This window comes from Metschnikowia bicuspidata (assembly GCF_001664035.1).
Source record: "Metschnikowia bicuspidata var. bicuspidata NRRL YB-4993 chromosome Unknown METBIscaffold_1, whole genome shotgun sequence".
Classification (NCBI taxonomy): domain Eukaryota; kingdom Fungi; phylum Ascomycota; class Pichiomycetes; order Serinales; family Metschnikowiaceae; genus Metschnikowia; species Metschnikowia bicuspidata.
In genome coordinates, this window is record NW_017387731.1 from 3918256 (window position 1) to 3936804 (window position 18549).

Here is an 18549-nt window from a genome sequence, read left to right on the forward strand (position 1 = left end):
TGGTGATTTGGTAATTAGTGATTTGGTATTTGCTATCTAGTAGTTGGTAGTTGGTATTTTGGTGTTTGGTGTTTGGTATTTGCTATCTGGTAGTTGGTAGTTGGTATTTTGGTGTTTGGTATTTTGGTGTCTAGTGATTTGGTAATTAGTGATTTGGTGTTTGGTATTTTGGTGATTTGGTAATTAGTGATTTGGTATTTGGTATTTAATGTTTGGTGATTTGGTGCTTGATGATTTGGTGTTTGGTGATTTGGTAATTAGTGATTTGGTATTTGCTATCTAGTAGTTGGTAGTTGGTATTTTGGTGTTTGGTATTTTGGTGATTTGGTGCTTGATGATTTGGTGTTTGATGATTTGGTAATTAGTGATTTGGTATTTGCTATCTGGTAGTTGGTAGTTGATATTTTGGTGTTTGGTATCTGGTGTTTGGTGTTTGATGTTTGGTGCTCATGATTGGGTTGATTAGCTTTATAAACTCCGTTGGTGTTTTATATGTGGTAGACTCGTGGTAGCTTGAGCATCATCTCTACGCAGTAAAAAATATAGATGTGAATATCACCCATCTCATGCGATATAAGAACCCTTTTTAAATGAATAGATAGAGCTATTTATATGTTGCCTGAAACAATAATATCTTGGATTCCAAATATTTTTTTTGTAACAAACAAAAGTTGGGGGAGATCCATAAAAAATACGTGGATACAATGTTTAACGTCTAATTTTAATCCAGCAAAGACCCATATGTAAAATTTGTCTTATTGAACATTGGTCCTCCCTTGCTAAATCCATCTCTAATTTTCAATAATTTATTCTGTTATCTTTTTCAGTTCGAGTTTAAACATGCTTAACCTTTACAGAACTTGGAGGTTGAGTATCATTCCCCTCACCCAACGGGAGTGCATCTTGATATTAATCTTTTTCTGTTATTCATCGGTTTTTTAAATTAAATGGTAAAACATAAAAGAAAAGTATTAAATGTGTACTATTTCACGTATTTATATAGTAGAAAGGAAATATTCATTTAAGATAAGATACACAATGGGAATAATTATACATCCAGGAAATATCTTAGATATAAACCCGATAAAGGAATAGAAAACACATTCATTATTTACCAACTTCTACAAATAAGTCTGGTATAATATTAGCAGGAGCAGAATCAGCATTAGGTTTGAGTTTATTAGTATCATATTATCGTTTGAGAGGTAAAGTATCAAATCCACATCATTTCCGGTAGGGACCGCAATTGCAGCGAAGTTCAGAGAAGTATTATAGTATTATTATGAAAGGATAGATTAATAAGAGACATTCAAAACAATATTCCTAGACATATCCAGGGATTAGTTCATTCTTCTAAACCTTTATTATGATTAGTTTTGACCGAAGGTTTCTTTAGCTGTATGTATGTAGAGTTTAGATCATCAGATAAGAACCGAATCCCGAAAGACAGCCGTTTCTATGAAGAGTTGAATTCTTTTTGAGAGAAAGAGCTTCCAGCCCGGAGAGAATATGTCTTCTCTGGGCCTGGACTGAGCTGGAATCAGAATTTTTAGTTTCCGCATATGATGAGCCTCTACACTACAGTCCAAATCACGTGTGTTGGGCAAATAAAGATACAGGACTTGTCTCGGTGAAGAAGTATGCTGAGTTGTAGCAATTTCAAGAGGAGGTTTCTAAGTATAAAACTCAATTTAAAACCTAAAATCCCACTGATCTACTTCTAAAATTGGTCAACTGTCACATATCGCCTTGAAATATGCTAAAAAAGCCACACAGTCTGCTATTGACTGAAAGTACAAGTCAAACACGCTTAGACACACATGTTACAATGGAGGTAAAAATAGAATTTATTGTTACACAGCCATCCCTTTCCACAAAATATGCGATTTCTGTGGATAAACAAAGGACCATCAGATTTTTAGTCTGATATCAACGGATGGGTACTATTAAAGACTACACCCAAAATGGGTTATATCATAAGTTTATTGCAAGAAAGGCTACGACATGCCCATTTCATTAAAATCTCGCCAAGAAAGCCGCAAGGCCTTGGTTCCGACTCGACCCTGCCCCAAAACATTAGCTCCAGAAATCTTCTCACTGCTCCAACCATATAGTTTAGGCCCACCCAGCATTAATCAACACAGACGAGACTCAAGCAACACAAATCTCCACAACCTTCTAAAACCTCACTTCCTGAAAACAAGAAACTAGGCTACGAAAACAAACGTGCACCAGAATATCTTCTTTCAATATCATCCCAGCCAATCCAAAATCATACCTCACAAAACCACCAAGAAAACTCATGCAGTGATCGTCTGGACACGTCTGTCAATCCGTTGAACTGATTATGTTAGGGACCGGACGAGACATATAGGTTATGTATTTTAATCACTGGTCTTTTTAGAACTCTACATAAGTTCTATTCCATCTTTGTATACTTTATCCAGAGGTCACGTGAACGGAACTCCTACTCGAGAGAATACTGGGTTCATAATGAATCTGACGGTGCTCAAAGCAATGGGATATAGTCATATTTGCGGTTACAGGGACCGTCGGTGCCAGGCTGATACCAGGGACCTTACAGATTAGGAGATACTAATAAAAATCATCCTAAAAAGTTTTATTCCTTACTTCTTTTGATAATTTTAGTTAGGTCATCATCCTTTAATTTTAAGGAATTCCTCTGTATCTCTTCCAGCACTTTAAGAACCCTGAGGATCTAACACGTGAATATGAAGTCTTCAGCAGGCTTGAAAGCACGAAGCTACGGAGATTTCACGTGAGCAATGTAAGCTTTCCCATTTGCTGTCGGAAACCGCAGGCCATGACGGGTGCCATTAAAAGCTGTTCTGCACAGGAATGTATATATTTGTTGAAGCCACCCTGCATCGAAACTATAGGCTGGCCAGAGCCTTGGTCATGTTTAGACAGTCCTAGTATGCGTATTCCGGCTTAAGCGGATATAACACCTAGGGATAATGAGAGCAGGTCAACGAACAGTACTATGGCAAGGACCGCATCAGTGGGACTTAGCCTATGGTAAAGTATGAATAGATTATGGCGATTTCAGTAAAAGGAGTTTCCCTGAATTACGGCTGCCCACTGTGTCTTCGCCTTTAAAGCACGTCTCCTAACCACCATACTGGATGGGTCATATTTCAACAATATTGGGGGCCGGTCAGGCAGGGAAGCGGGCATTAGTTGTTTGTAAGAAGGCGAACTCCAGAAGCAGCCGGGGACGCATGCCCCCTGGCTTCCGTCGCTGGAATGCGCGACCACTGCACCCTCGTCGTCTGAAATTCGCCCCCTGTCGTCTGGAATTCACCCCTCTGACCCCCTGTCGTCAGAAAACCAACTCGCGAGGAACGCGTTGTCGAGGGCTCGGAGATTTGTTTCAGTGGCTCGCCACCGCACAATCCCATGCCAGGCGCCGTCACACCTGCTCATCGTTTTTCGACTCGGCCGTGGCTCGCGCCCTTATGAAGATCATCAAGCCCTTGTACACCACCCCAACAAGGCACCCCAAGGTGGTGATGAGCACCAACATTGCATAAATAGTGGCCACGACCCTGAAGGCCACGAACCCATTGTACAAGCTGTAGAAGTGGTTGATGGCTAGCGACATGGTGCCCAAAGGGAAAGTCATGGACCAGAAGCCACGCTGGAATTTGAGGAGGCCCGCAAAGAACCTCTTGATGGGCAGGCGGCTCGTCGGCTGGTACAAGAACGCGTGGTTTCTCTTGATCGCAAACGGCGACATCTTAGAAACCAAAGACATGTAGGCGAAGACCGTGAGGAGAAACCCAAACGCGATCAGCATGAACGCCACGATGGAGCACGTGACCATGATGGCCGTGGACATGAGGAGCGGCAAGTGCGTCAAGGCCACGCCGTTGTTCTGAGCAGTATCGCTCAAGAAGGAGACGTACAGGGAAGCCGCCACCGTGTCGTGGTGCTCCAAAAGAAGCAACGTGCAGTTCTGCCCAAAGTATAGGATTGCGAATGCGCCCTGGCCCACGAACCCGATCGGGAGAAACATGGCCAACACCTGGCCGCTGTGCGGGATCTTGTGCACGAGCATGCGCCAGAAGTTGATGGTGACAATGATGGAGGCGAGGAGCATGGCGATGGCCCACATGATCAACGAGACGGTCATCGTGACAATCTTGTCGTTCGTGGTGGGCAAGTCGGCCGTGATGATGCCCCCCATGGACGCCGCCACAGTCAAGGTCACCACCGGCAAGAGGTAGTGCATGCCCAAGCTGGTGGGCTCCAACCTGTTCTTGCTGTTGCGATGTTTTGCCATCAGCGAGAAGTAGAACGTGACGATGCCCGTGTAGAAGGAGCCGAAAACCACCACCCACCAGAGCACCCACACGCCGACGATCCACGAGGCCCCGAGCACGTTGTGCAAAAACGTGAAGAGCGTGGTGTAGCCCATGACAAAACAGCCCATGGCCGGCGCCACCACCGGGTCCCTGTGGATCTGCGAAAAGAGCCTGGGCCTGCAGTAGAGGGCCACCGCAAAGAAGCCGCAAAGCCCGACGAAAAGCACGAGCCCGACGAGAGCCATGATTATCCCACACACCTGGAGCCAGCGCGCGGGGTACGGGAAGTTATATAGCAAGTTGGCCGACATGCCGGTGCCCATGACCGACGCAAAGTAGGCCGGCGAAAAGCCATCAATAAACCTGGCCCGGAGCTCGGCAGAAACGCTTTGCAGCCAGGACGCGGGGTGTGTTTGCACCGTCTCAACCAGGTCGTTGGAATTGGAGTTGGTACCTGAGATTCGGGGCACCTCCGCCAGCCCGGGTTTCGAGCCCACCGTTTCGCCCGAGGAGGCGCTAGGCCCACACATCATGTTGTGAGTGGAAGCGTCGAATCTGAGCCCGTGGGTTCAGTGATAAGCGCTGGGAAAGAGAGCTATCCAACGGCTTGTGCTGAGATGAGCAAGAAACACTGAAGCCAGGGTCCAGCGTGAGTTTTGGAGCAGGCCCTAAAAGAAACAAAATGGCTTTGGAAAAGGATCACGCTTTTTTCCGCTGGCAGACCGGGAGTCCCTTATAGGTGGGGATGCTAAATTTGGGGCTCCAGGACCGCAGGCTGAGTCATGAAGCGGTGAGAGTGCGTGCACGTATCTTTGGAATTGACGCCACACAATGAGACGGGCGCACTCAATTGCCGGATACGGCAATCCCCGACGTCGTGTGTCGGGGGAAGACCGTGCAATTGCCCGATGCGGCCGGTGCCGTCGGGGAAAGACCGTGTACTTGCCCGATGCGGCTGGTGCCGTCGGGGGAAGACCGTGCACTTGCCCGATGCGGCCGGTGCCGGCGGGGCCGCGATCCCGACGGTGCATTGCAACCGCACCGCGGCGGTCATCCGCACGGCGACACGGCGGGGTGCGCGCGCTATATGCCTGACCCGTCGGCTTGCTGGCGGGCCCGGCGACGAATCGGGCAGGAGCAGGCCGCGCGCGTGCGCATGCAGGACCGCCGTCGGGCCTGGGCCGCCGCTCGCCCCCTTTTCGCGCCGACAAGGCCGGCTTTCAGCCACTGTCATTGGTCGGCCCCGACGCCGTCACCCGTCCGTCTATCGCATGCGTATCTGCGGCTCGCGACACTGCCTCACTGCGACACCCCGGATTATAAATAACGGGCGTGTGCCGCGCTTCTCTCCAAGTGCCCATTACTTTTGCCAACAATCACTTTTTCCTAGAAATCCCCAGTGCCCGCTTTTTGTACTGGCTTTGCTAGAGAATCTTTGCTGCTTATCTTCGAGACTCGGTGCCGATTGCCGCGAGCCTCATCACACAAACCAAAACGGAAACTCAGATCCACCGAACCCAGCCCACAATGCTCAGTGTCAACAGTGCTGGATCCAGCGACATGAAGTCGTCGATGATGTGTACGGCCCCCTCGGCCCCGCAATCGCGCGAGGCCACCGTGCCCACCTTCGGGTGCTTGGAGGACGAGACCAACAACGACTTGAAGTTGGACAACAAGTTTGGCCAGCTCATCGACAGCCTCCGGGCCGTGTTGGGCACTAAAGGCTTGGCGTGCGCCGACGTGGACGTGGGCGAAATCAGGCGCTTGATGGAGCGGTACCAGTCGGACGAGACCGAATGGGGCAAGTTCGCGCTCAGCGACGCCTCCAAAGGCTACACGCGCAACGGGGTGGTGAACATCAACGGAAACGCCAACTTGCTTGTGCTTGTGTGGAGCCCCGGCAAGGGCAGCGCCATCCACGACCACGCCAACGCCCACTGCTGCATGAAGGTGTTGAAGGGCCTGCTCACGGAGTCTCTCTACGACGTTCCCGAAACGGCCGGCCACGCAATGGTGCCCCGGCAAATCACGGAGTTGCGCCGCGACGAGGTGGGATACATGTCCGACGACATTGGGCTCCACAAGATCTCCAACACGTCCGCGGAGGACTTTGCCGTGTCCTTGCATTTGTACACGCCTCCGTACGCGTCGCTCTATGGCTGCTCCATGTACGAGTCCGGCACTCTGCGGAAGCATCACGTGAACATGAGCAAGTACTACAGCTGGCAGGGGACCGTGTTGAACCAGAACGGGGGTTCGTCCTGCTGAGGCTTTGTGGGAGAAGATGTGATTCGGGCCCGGCCGGGTCTAGCCTTGGAGGCGGCGCGGGCTGTCATGGGGTGTTTGTATTCTGGTAATCGATGCCGATTTGTTGTTTGACTCGCTGAATTGTAGAGTGTTTTGTGGGTTGATTTGTGGGTTGATTTGTGGGTTGGACTGTGGGTGTCATGGGTCTCATGGATCATCAAGGAATTGTCTCGTTGATATCGGATGGGTGTGCCTATGGATCCATTCAGGAATTCTCTCACGAACACCGGATGGATTTCTCTGGGGTCAATCCAAGAATTGTCTCATGCTGATGGTTCTCATGGATCTTATGAACACCTGATGAATCAACACAGAAATCGTCTCATGAACACCGGGACATCTCATGGAATAGTTCAGGGACCGTCTCATGAACACCGGATGGATATCTCATGAATCAACACAGAAATCGTCTCATGAACACCGAATGAATATCTCATGAATCAACTCAGGAATTGTCTCATGAACACTAGATAGATACACCGTGTTTATGGACCTGCTCAGCAGTTGTCTCGTCGTGGCCCACCAAAAAACACCGCCGCTGTATTCTCAAGCCCTCTTGTACTTGGTCGGGCGACTGTGGTCTTCTCTTCCCTCGATGTCTTTGTAGTCGCGCTTGAGCAACTTTTCATCCAACTGCTCGGTATAAAACGCACCAAGCTTGGAACCGATACTAGGGCCTTTGGAGAAGGACGTCCCCCCGCCGTTTTCGTCCAAATCCGGCAAAGGCCCCGTCCTCACAAGGCCCCGTTTCCGCCGGACCGCATCCTCTTTGGATAGCTCTGTTTCCTCAAGCAAAAGGGCATCGCGTTTCTTGCGTGCCGCCTCTCGGAGCTTCCACTGGGTGTATTCATCCTCGGGCCGCATGTCGTCACGATCGTCTATGCCGTCGAACGGCACTTTCTCTAGCGTCTTTGAATCCACCTGCTGGAGATGCTCGGCCTTGGCCAACGCGGCACGTGCCGGACCACGAGAACCGGCGGCCTTGGGCGGTAGTTTCTTTTTGACGAAAACGGGCCTCTGGAGCCGCAATGCCGAGTCCGAGCCCGAAGAGCTGGCGTCCGAGTCGGAGCCGGAACCGGCGCTGGAATCGGCGCTGGAATCGGCGCCGGTTCCGGAGCCTGAACCTCCGTCCGATTCTCTCTGCATGTGGCGATTTTCTACGCAAGCTGCTTTAATTGAGTCCTCGTAATTCGGACCTGCAGTGGGAAGAAAACGTACTGTTGTGGGCCGTGGCGCTGTTTTGTCGGTGTTTTGTCGGTGTTTTGGGGCTCAGGCCGATGTGGTCTATATGAAGAACCAGCGAGCCACGAAGGTGGAGATGCCCGGAGGAGGGTCTGGGTTTTCTCTGGTTCTCTTTTTTTTTTGTATGTCTTTTCAATTTTTCAGGTTTTCAGTTTCTCTATTTTTCAGATTCCCTATTTTTCAGACTCTCTATTTTTTTTATCCTCGATCTTTAAGATTCTCGCTGTCTTGTTGTCTCCTGTTTCTCTCTTCTCTTACTCTATTCTCTTCTGCTCGCCCTCTCTGCCCTGTCTATGGAGTACATCTTTCGCAGCCGGCCATTCACGCGCAGCTGGAACTCCTGCTTCAGAAAACGGCAAGCGTTGGGCCGGCCTGGTTTGGTCTTGTATTTCCTTTTTGAAGTCATGCTGTTTTTTTGCTGGAACCTGTCTTTTTCGGTCCCATTGGGCAGTCCACTCAGGGCGTGTTTATGACGCGGTTGACTGTGAGTGCCTAGACATGGGACTGTTTATTGAACATGATAGGCTTGTGAAGAGCTGACTTTTTTTAGTGCAAGGCTAAAGGGTTTTTCAAGCCAGGCGGCGCAGCTGGTGGAAACTGCTTTTTGGCCATGAATCCACGCGAGGCACCGGGCTAGGAAAGACAAGAAGAAGATACGAACAAGGTGCTGTGGACAAGAAGCTATTAACGAGAAGAGATTCACAAGGTGCGATGAACAAGAAGATATTCACAAGAAAGCATCAACAAGAAGTGACCAAGAAGAGGCTATTGGGAAGAAGCTATTGAGAAGAGGCCGTGACATTAAAAAATAAGCTATGGAATTATCAAATACAAAACTATGGGGATACCAACAAACAACTGTACATATACTTCCAAAAAGGTCGTGGAGATACTTCCAGTGAAGCTATGGGAAACCCACAACAAAACCGATACCAACAAGAAATAATTGAACTATTAGGAGGATGACTATGAAACTACCAACAAGGGAGCTATGGAAATATTCAAGATTGAGCGCTTGATTCACTTCAGCTCAAATCGACTCTGATGTTTGGCAATTGTTGTTTAGGCTCGATTCTCATAAAAGCCATTTGTATTTTTTCTCTCCAAAGACACAATGCCCAAGGCGATGAAGAGCTTTGAGATGCGACATTTGCAGCCAGTTCGCTTGAACATTAAGAGCGTCAAGCAACCCGTTTTCCAAAATGAGACCTGTTTCGAGAAATTAATGATCTCTTGGACATGTGATTAGTCTAAATTAGTGAGATGTCACTAGTTTGGGAGGGAGGCCGTGAGTGGGGCGTGGTATGCACTTCAGACTTGGGTCCTTCTCATTTGTGGGGGCTAATTTTTTGCCATCCTGCTCGATTGGTTTTTAAGATGAGAGCACAGCTATGGAACTACAAACACGCAATTATATACAAATATCAACAAGCAAGTACCAGGAAGTATAGACCAGCAGGATAACTATAGAAACACCAACAAATAAGCTTTAGACAACAAGAAAGCTATGGAAATATTAACAGAAAAGCTATGTAGCTATCAACACGAAATTCTATACAAATACCAACAAACAAGAACCATAAAGGAAGTATGGACCAACAGGATAATTATTAAAATATCAATAAAAAGCTTTAGACAACAAAAAAGCTATGGAAGTACTAGCATAGAAGATTGGAAAAATTGAGAAGACGGCTAGCATTAACAAAATGCTACACACCAAAAATACCAACAAGAAAGTGAGACCAGTCACCACAAACAAAACAATACAAATCTCAACAAGAAAGCTACGGAGAGGCCTGCAAGAAAACTGTAGACCAATAGGAAACTATTGATATTTCAACAAAAGACCTATGGTAGTTGACGCGAAAACTTTTAGGGACTTAACGGGACATAGGAGCTATGTATTACTATTTGATCACTCCCGATCGGGCGAGGACTGCGAACTGATCAGAAGGGATCTGAAGCGGTACGGCCAGATACGGCAAACCAAGGACGTTGAGTGACTAGGCTGTGAGCTTGAATAGTAAATCGGTACTAACGAAAAGATGCATCGGTAAGGGTGGACACTGCTCCGAATGCAGTAACCATTATCTCGGGGGCAGAAGGCCATGAAGCCACTGGTTTTTAACGACCTCCATGTCCCGTGAAGTCCCTAACATGGAGGTCGTGGTCCCGAACAAAAACTATGAAGACACTAACAAGAGTATTCATACATATGGCGTCAAGAATGCTAAAACACTGATAAGAAAGTTTTTGAAATGCCAACAGAAGTCTATCATGATAACAATAGCAAGAGAATACGAAAAAAATGACAAGAAGGGCAAGAAATTATTTATGAGAGAGCTATATAATAAAAAACCAAACGATAAAAAAAGCTATCCAAGTCACAACAAACAAAAGATTAAAATTGTCAACAAGAAAGCTATGGGAATGCCAGCAAGATGACATCGACATATTAATACGAAGACTACGGAAAGACTAACAAGAATATGGGCGAGCAAGCAAAGCCATAGGCCCACAAAAAAACCTATGCATATTCCATATTGCTATAAAAACACTGATAGGAAAACTTTCGAAATGCCAGCAGGAAAACAACTCTTTCGACTTGAATGAGCTGCAGTTGTTCTTGGCCCAATCAGTCAAAGACTACTGCGAAGAATTGATGGTCAAAATGCTTCACGGGGATGAGTCATTCTATGAATCATCCAAAAGACCTAGAATTCGGCTCAAACCCAAGAAAGACTATTTGGCAGGTGTCTCTCGATCTTGTCGTTGTGGGAGCTCACATTGGAAAAGGCAAGAGAACTGGCTCGTATGGAGGCTTTATTTGAGCAGCATACAATGACGATACCGGCGAGTATGAAACGACTTGCAAGATCAGAACAGGCTTTTCCGATGAGGACTTGGCCTTTTTGTATGCTAAGCTCAAGCCCCCGAAATATCGGCTCCAAAGCCGTTCTATGTCTATGACACAACAAACTCTAATGCAGTGCCCGACGTGTGGCTCAACACAACACCCGTGTTTGAAGTTTTGACGGCTGATCTTCCTTTGAGTCCCATCTACAAAGCCCCGTATCTGGAATATGGTTAGGGTATTTCGTTAAGGTTACCATATTTCTCAGATTGCGCGATGAAATGGGAGTTGAGGATCACAAAAAGTCTTCTCAGGTTTCGGTGTTTTACCAGAGGCAAGCAAATGTGTCTTATATATCTGGCGACAATAGAAATGGATGTTGTGTAATATCAACAAGAAAGTAAATCAGATACCAGAAAGCTATAGACCAACAAGGAAGCTATACAGACAGCAACAAGCAAAGCTGTGCAATACCAACGGATAATCAAAGAAATACCAGCAAAAAGTATAGACCATTGAAAAACTGTATAATACTGACATATAGCCCATGGAAATAACATCAAGAAAAGAACAAACCGAAAAGCAAAGCTGTATAATACCAACAGATAATCTATGTAAATACCAGAAAGAAGTATGGACCTAAAGCAATGCTGTACAATACTAACAGAATCAACAGAAATTCCAGAAAGACCGACAAGCAAAGCTGTGCATCACTAACAGATAATCTATAGAATACTAGCAAGAAAAGCTGTACAATACTAACAGATAATCCGTAGGAATAACAACAAGAAAAGCTGTCCAATACTAACAGAAACAATACCAACAGAAACAATAGAAATTCTAGCAAGAAGCACATACCAATAAGTAAAGCTGTGCAATACTAACAGATACCCATGAAAGACCAGCGATAAAGCCAGAGGCCAGTTGGAAACCCGCACAAACCAAACCAGCAGGCAGCAACGTTGGCTTGCAGCACAGATTAAAGGGACAAAAATATATAAGTGATATATATGAAAAACCTTTAAACAGCTCTCAGTTACGTACCAAGTGTCTTAGCTCGGCACGTCCCCTTCCGTTAGTCACGGCCTGGAGGGTCCTCAAGGCACGTATCTGTTTACGTATTGGATATTACGTCATCGAATCCTAGGATAGGTCTATTGAAGTAGTCACTTCAACTCAGATGGTTGTAGCGGACTTAAGGAGTCCACTTTCTGCGACTCGCCACGCCCTCTGGTGTAAACCTTGAAGATCGTGGTGACGAACCAATTTAATTTTGTTAAGTTCTCCAAAGAGTTGTCGGCTGGGGCCAACATTGAGATTAAGCTCATGGGCTAGGTAAATTTTAACTCATGCCACCAGTATTTGGATGTTTCGCAGTTTTTGTAGATATGGCTTAGGAAAGCGTCGGTGACGTCTCTGTTGTTGTGAAATTGTTCTGTGCAAATAGAGCATTGAAAATCTGATGTCTAGTGATTGGACGAAAGATCGTATCGCTTTATCCGTTCTGCCTTATACAAGGCTTACCAAAAGTGTTTCCACCTCTCAGTCTGACGGACCGCGGGACATAAGCGAACAAAGCGTTGTGGCATTATTGGGAGTTGCTTTTCTTGCGTTTTGCGACTCAAGGATTTGTCAGTCTCCTTACCAATGGCTTTTTTCTCTGCTTTGTAGAGGCATGGAGTTCTTGCTAGCATTTGTTTGATCTGCTCTTGATTGTACTTTGAGCTTTCGCCTGGTATCAGTATGGTCCTTGTCCTAGGTACCACTTCTTTCCATGCTTCGATAGAGGCGATTTCGTTTTTCGTGAAGGTCCACTCCAAGTGTGTGAAGAATTGACCCGTTTTGTCAAGCATGAAGTTATACCATTCGGAGGTGGCTATATTTCTTAGCCTGGCTTGTTTGTCGTTCGATACGATTTTGTTCATGTGGTGAAGCATTCCTATTCTAAGGTACTGATTGTATCGCTGTTTTGGAGGGTATTCGTCAACACCATTGCCCGATGCCCTTCAAATTGGGTCAGTAGTTCAGTAAGGCCGTAGTCTCCGTTGCGAGGTCTCGCGTAAAGTTTAGACTTGTGGATTCTTAGGAACATTGTCTGAAATTTGAAATCAATTTTGTCGAGTTCTCTGGTGGTCATACATTGAATCAAATCTTTGTATACCGTTTTGGAACTGACAAAGATGTTTGTCCCCAATACTCGGCTGATCAAGTCGAGGCTCTGATATCCCAGCTGTCGGGTCATGGATGGGAGGCTGGCTGTGAATTTTGTCCGGTTGACCCCTTTTATTGGAATACCCAAGTATGTCGTCAGATCTTTGAAAAAGTAAGAATTAGGGAATCGGAGATAGTCTTGTTGAGATTTGGGGTAGCCTCGATGGAATCCGAGAAGTTTAGATTTTTCATAGCTTTTTCTGCTATTGCTCACTTGCTCGAAAGCTGTGATTATCTTTTTTTTTGTAGTCGTCTGTATCGTTGAGATATATGTTGACGTCGGCTGCGAACGCATGGTTCTTCATTGTTTGTAGTTGGACTCGTTGGTAACACAGTTTGATACCTTCAATCAGATTGAGTTGAGCTAGAAGCGGCTCTAGTGCCAAATTGAAAATAAGAGGCGATAGGGGGTTTCCTTGCCGTGAGCTGCCTTGTAGTGGAAAGTAAGGCCCTTCGCAGTTATTCATAGAAACCTGACCTGATTGCTCCGTTAAGATCAGTATTATTAGTCGAAGCGCCAGGTTTCCGAATCCCATTTTCGTAAGTGCTTCTTAATTATATTGATGAGAGACGCGATCAAATGCTTTGGTGAAAACTGCCATTAGTACTGCTTGGCGGAAAGCCAAACACACCGGAAAACCAAACTCACCCGAAAATGAAATTCACCCGAAAATGAAATTCACCCGAATACCAAATTTACTCGAAAACCAAACCCACCCGAAATCCAAACTCACCTGAAATCCAAACTCACCCGAAAATGAAGTTCACCCCAAAACGAAACTCACCCGAAATCCAAACCCACCCGAAATCCAAACCCACCCAAATCCAAACCCACCCGAAATCCAAACCCTCCCAAATCCAAACCCACCCAAATCCAAACCCACCAGAGACACCCACCAAGGCAGCCGACAAACCGCCGCTGCGCCTTCAAACGTTTGCAGCCGGCCGGCTCCTCTATCAACCAGCAGGGCCCCGTTATCTCCTGCACACAGCGCGGGCTCGCCCGCTGCAAGCAGGACCAGCCCAAGGCGCCCTCCAAGGCCCAGGATCGCTTCTTTCACCAGCACCAAAACAGCAAGCAATCGGCCGCCGCGACCCCCACAATGGCTTCCCAGAAGCAGGCGCCCGGCGCCCGGCCGCTCCAGCCGCTCAACGGCAAAATGCGCCACGGCTTCGCCGAGGAGTACAACTCGGAAACGTTCCTCTCGTCCTTGGCCAACAACTTCTACATCTACTACGACGACAAGCGGCACAACGCCAACGGCACGCCCATGCTGGCCCGCGTGAAGAGCCTGCCGCCGCACGCGAAAAACTACCAGCCCATCGTGGACTGGAAAATCATGAAGGACCGCCAGAAAACCGTGTCTGCCGTGCTTGTGCTCTGCCTCAACTTGGGCGTGGACCCGCCGGACATCATGAGGCCGTACCCCTGCGCCAAGGACGAGGCGTGGTGCGACCCCGCGGATTTCCCGGACACGAAAAAGGCCACCGAGGCCATCGGCAAGGGCCTCCAGAACCAGTACGAGGCGCTCTCGTTGAGGACGCGCTACAAGCAGTCCTTGGACCCCTGCGTGGAGGACGTCAAGCGCTTCTGCAACACGTTGCGGCGCAACGCCAAGGACGAGCGCATTCTCTTCCACTACAACGGCCACGGCGTGCCCAAGCCCACGGCCAGCGGCGAGATCTGGGTGTTCAACCGCGGATACACGCAGTACATCCCCATCTCGCTCTACGACCTCCAGACGTGGCTCGGCGCGCCCGTGATCTTCGTCTACGACTGCAACAGCGCGGGCAACATCGTGCACAACTTCAAGAAGTTTGTGCAGAAGCGGATCGACGACGACAACGAGGGCAACCACGACATGAGCGCGCCGTCCCCGACGGCCGCATACCTCGACTCCATCCAGTTGGCGGCGTGCAAGTCCCACGAGGTCTTGCCCATGAGCCCCCACCTCCCGGCAGACCTCTTCACGTGCTGCTTGACGTGCCCGATCGACATCTCGCTCAGGTGGTTTGTCATGCAGCTGCCGCTCAGGGAAAGCTACTACCTGATGCTCCCGAGAAACGCCACGGGCAACGTCGTTGTGCCCGGCAAGCTCACCGACCGCCGCACGCCCTTGGGCGAGCTCAACTGGATCTTCACCGCCATCACAGACACCATTGCATGGACCTCGCTCTCGCGGCCCATCTTCAAGCGCTTGTTCCGCCAGGACTTGATGGTGGCCGCCTTGTTCCGCAACTTTCTTCTCGCCAAGCGCATCATGCCGCACCTCAACTGCAACCCCGTGAGCGACCCGCCCTTGCCCGAGTCCGTGCGCTTCCATCCCATGTGGGACTCCTGGGACCTTGCCATCGACCAGGTCTTTGCCCAGTTGATCAGAAACAACGGCCCCGACCCGTTTTCCTACCCGCCCCCGGAGCCTCAGGGCAAGCCCGCGCCGCCCGCCGAAAAACCCGCCGCCCTGCACTCTGCCTCCAACGGCTCCATCTCGACGCACAGCGCTGTCTCCAGCGGAGCTATCCAGCCGCTTTCCAACTACCAGCACTCCACCTTCTTCGAGCAACAATTGACGGCGTTCGAGATCTGGCTCAAGTACGCCGGCTCGTCCACCAAGGACCCGCCGGAGCAATTGCCCATCGTGCTCCAGGTCCTCCTTTCGCAAGTCCATCGCCTCCGAGCGCTCATCTTGCTTCTGAAATTCTTGGACTTGGGGCCTTGGGCAGTGTACCTATCCTTGTCGATCGGCATCTTCCCCTACGTGCTCAAGTTACTTCAGAGCCCGGCCCAGGAGTTGAAGCCCGTTCTCATCTTCATTTGGGCACGCATAATGGCGATTGACCACACTAGCACGCAGCAGGAGCTATGCAAGGACAAAGGCTACAACTACTTTTACCTCATTTTGAACTCTAGTCCTTCGAACCCGATAGGCGCCCCGGGAGCCCCGGGGGGCTCCATCAACCACGGCAGCGGCTCGAACAGTGTCATAGTGAACGATGACCACAAAGCCATGAGCGCGTTCATCTTGACTTTGTTCATCAAGGATTTCAGAAATGGCCAACGGCTTTGTTTTTCGATCGAGCTAGTCACAAACTGCCTAAAGTTCGTGGCAAGTAGCGAGAACCCATTGTTGCGTCAATGGTGCTGTTTGTTGTTGTCTCAATTGTGGCTGAAGTACCCTGAGGGCAAATGGATCATTTACAAGGATGGGTACTTGGCCAGGTTCCTAGACTTAGTCAATGATCCGATTCCCGAAGTAAGGACTTCTATCATCATTGCACTCACCACGTTTTTGACGGATATACTGGACGATCCATCCGGCCAGCCTCTGAAGTCCAGATTGCCTATCCACCCCTCATCATTGCAGCCAAATGGCCCCTCAAATGGTCACTTTAGGGATACAAACGGCGGCGCCAACAACGTCAGCGCCGATTTAAGAAAGGACGAATTGCGCCAACAGGACTTGAAACTAGCAAACGTGATTCTCAAACTACTCGGTGATGGATCCACCATTGTCAGAAAAGAAATAGTGTTCTTCATCAATCGCTTCATTAAGATATATGACAAATTTTTCTTGGTCGTTGCGTTCAATCAATTGGAGGAAGAAATAGTCTTGATTGACAACCCCAACAACTTGCAAGAGTTTAGAAAGAAATCTCCTGCTTATGGATCAATATTCAGTTCCATTTGGAAAGCTTTGTTAATTCTATCGGAAGACCCCCACATTGAAGTAAAGGAGCTAGCGGAAACCCTCATTGACAGTGTCATGGTCAAACTAAATGAGAGTGAATTGGCCGGGTTGGTCAAAGAGATGCAAGAATATTTGTTGAGTAAATCTACGATCAACATCAAAGACAACTTCAAGTCAGCTCCGATCGTTGACCGAACACCAATTGCGATGCAGAGAGATAACGCGAAAAGACAAGCCTCGAGTGGTTCAGTCATCAACAGAAGAAATGAGCTCACCATGAATGGTGGCTCTTTGAAAACAAGGTCCGTTTCCTACCATACCGGAAAGGCTGATTCCGCAAACAGTCTGGATTCGTCCTCCATAACATCAAGATTGAAAGATTTCGGAATCAGCAAGTTGTTCAAATCTTTTCACATCAATGAAGACACTGACTTAAACAACTTCAAGCGGATTCTCAACTCTGGACCAGTCACTAGCCACTATGGCGTCGAGTATCAACCCAAGTCGCCGAGGTACCATTTGAGAGAAGAACACAATAAAACACAACTTCCTGATCAATCAGGATTTTTTGAGTACAGTTGCGAGACGTTCCAAGAACCCCAAATGTCAAAATCCGAAGTTGATGAGCCAGGCTCGGAAGAATATGTCAAAAGATTGTGGCGGCGGAACAGAAACGAACAGACCATCCAAGAGACTCAGCCACAGAAGAAAATGGCCCTTAGAGGTGACTGGAACCGGAACTTGACCGTCCTTAGCAACAAGACGCAACCCAAATTGATCGAGTTCATGCAATTCGAGAAATTATTAGTTTCGACCGATGAAAAAGACACGGTGACTGTATGGGATTGGGAGAGCAATAATGTGGTTCACAAATTCTCCAACGGAAACCCTTTTGGAACGAAGATTACAGACTTGAAAATTTTGAACGAGGACGATATCCCATTGGTCTTGACAGGATCATCAGACGGTGTGGTGAAAATCTATAAAGACTTCCACATTGAGGACGACAGTGAAGAAAATTCCGTGAAGATCGTGGCTGCGTGGAGAGCCCTTACTGATTTGCTCCTTACTTCCAAAAGTTCTGGGTTGATTAGCGAATGGCAGCAATCCCGGGGTTCTTTGTTGATCAGTGGTGATGTTAAAATTATCCGTGTGTGGGACGCGCCTCGAGAGCTTTGCTTGTCCGATATCCCCGCACGGTCATCTTCCTCGATCACAAGCTTGACGTCCGATCAGGTAGCAGGTGATATTTTTGTGGCGGGATTTGACGATGGCAGTTTGAGAGTCTACGACCGACGGCTCGACTCACGTGAATCGATGGTGAAGATTTGGCAGAATGGCCGTGGGGGAGCTAAGAATTTTGGGCGGGGGTCCATCAGGAATGTGCATATGCAGAGAGGTGGGTTCAGAGAGTTGGTAAGTGGTTCTGCAGACGGGTTCATCAACTTGTGGGACATAAGAAGCTCACTGCCTGTTTCCACATTCACGGGAACAGAGAAGAGCATACGATCCATCGATGTTCACGAGCATGCCCCCATAATCACAACAGGGTCTCAGGCAGTTAACATTTGGACGACTTCAGGAGACATTGTTTCGACCTTGAGGAATCCCCACGACACGTATCTCACGAACAGAACCTCGAACTATTTGTCCCGCATCTCGTTCCATCCTCATCGTATGATGTTGGCTACCAACTACAACCAGGACGGGCATATTAACATTTACACCTGCGCCGACATCATATCTGAATATTAAAGTATCGGTGTCAAATTCTAGGTTCAATGTACTACTGTACTACAAGTTAAAGTAATATTCGTTGACCAGCCGGGTCTTGAGCCTGCTTCCTATCGGGTGGAATTGCATCGTCTAATTCTGGTTTTTGGTTTGTGCTTTTCGTTCATTCGTGGAGCGTTCCGGA

The 18549-nt window shown here is 48.0% G+C and overlaps 7 protein-coding genes across 7 annotated transcripts; 3 read left to right on the forward strand and 4 right to left on the reverse strand.

Annotated features, from left to right (window-relative positions):
* Positions 1-3433: 3433 nt before the first annotated feature.
* METBIDRAFT_76941 (uncharacterized protein) lies at positions 3434-4861 on the reverse strand (the record flags this gene model as incomplete). Its single annotated transcript, XM_018858610.1, has 1 exon — positions 3434-4861. One exon carries the CDS (start codon positions 4859-4861, stop codon positions 3434-3436), a length of 1428 nt encoding a protein of 475 aa, XP_018714510.1.
* A 994-nt stretch (positions 4862-5855) lies between these two features.
* CDG1 (Cdg1p) lies at positions 5856-6596 on the forward strand (the record flags this gene model as incomplete). Its single annotated transcript, XM_018858607.1, has 1 exon — positions 5856-6596. The coding sequence occupies one exon, from the start codon at positions 5856-5858 to the stop codon at positions 6594-6596; it is 741 nt and encodes a 246-aa protein (XP_018714511.1).
* A 585-nt stretch (positions 6597-7181) lies between these two features.
* Positions 7182-7781, reverse strand: METBIDRAFT_36263 (uncharacterized protein; the record flags this gene model as incomplete). Its single annotated transcript, XM_018856714.1, has 1 exon — positions 7182-7781. The coding sequence occupies one exon, from the start codon at positions 7779-7781 to the stop codon at positions 7182-7184; it is 600 nt and encodes a 199-aa protein (XP_018714512.1).
* A 2599-nt stretch (positions 7782-10380) lies between these two features.
* METBIDRAFT_228680 (uncharacterized protein) lies at positions 10381-11078 on the forward strand (the record flags this gene model as incomplete). The annotated part of the gene is made up of 1 exon (XM_018855212.1): positions 10381-11078. A coding segment is annotated over one exon (342 nt), but the record flags the coding sequence as incomplete, so codon positions are not given.
* METBIDRAFT_228684 (uncharacterized protein) lies at positions 10640-11379 on the reverse strand. Its single transcript, XM_018855213.1, has one exon. The coding sequence runs from the start codon at positions 11289-11291 to the stop codon at positions 11121-11123; it is 171 nt and encodes a 56-aa protein (XP_018714514.1). The 5' UTR covers positions 11292-11379; the 3' UTR covers positions 10640-11120.
* A 370-nt stretch (positions 11380-11749) lies between these two features.
* On the reverse strand, positions 11750-12787 carry METBIDRAFT_30384 (uncharacterized protein). The gene is made up of 3 exons (XM_018855628.1): positions 12498-12787; positions 11893-12224; positions 11750-11870 (listed from the first exon to the last, which is right to left on the reverse strand). The coding sequence occupies exons 1-2, from the start codon at positions 12505-12507 to the stop codon at positions 12079-12081; spliced, it is 156 nt and encodes a 51-aa protein (XP_018714515.1). The 5' UTR covers positions 12508-12787; the 3' UTR covers positions 11750-11870; positions 11893-12078.
* Positions 12788-14102: 1315 nt separating this feature from the next.
* KOG1 (ubiquitin-binding TORC1 subunit) lies at positions 14103-18386 on the forward strand (the record flags this gene model as incomplete). The annotated part of the gene is made up of 2 exons (XM_018856582.1): positions 14103-16273; positions 16337-18386. The coding sequence occupies 2 exons, from the start codon at positions 14103-14105 to the stop codon at positions 18384-18386; spliced, it is 4221 nt and encodes a 1406-aa protein (XP_018714516.1).
* Between the last annotated feature and the right edge of the window lie 163 nt (positions 18387-18549).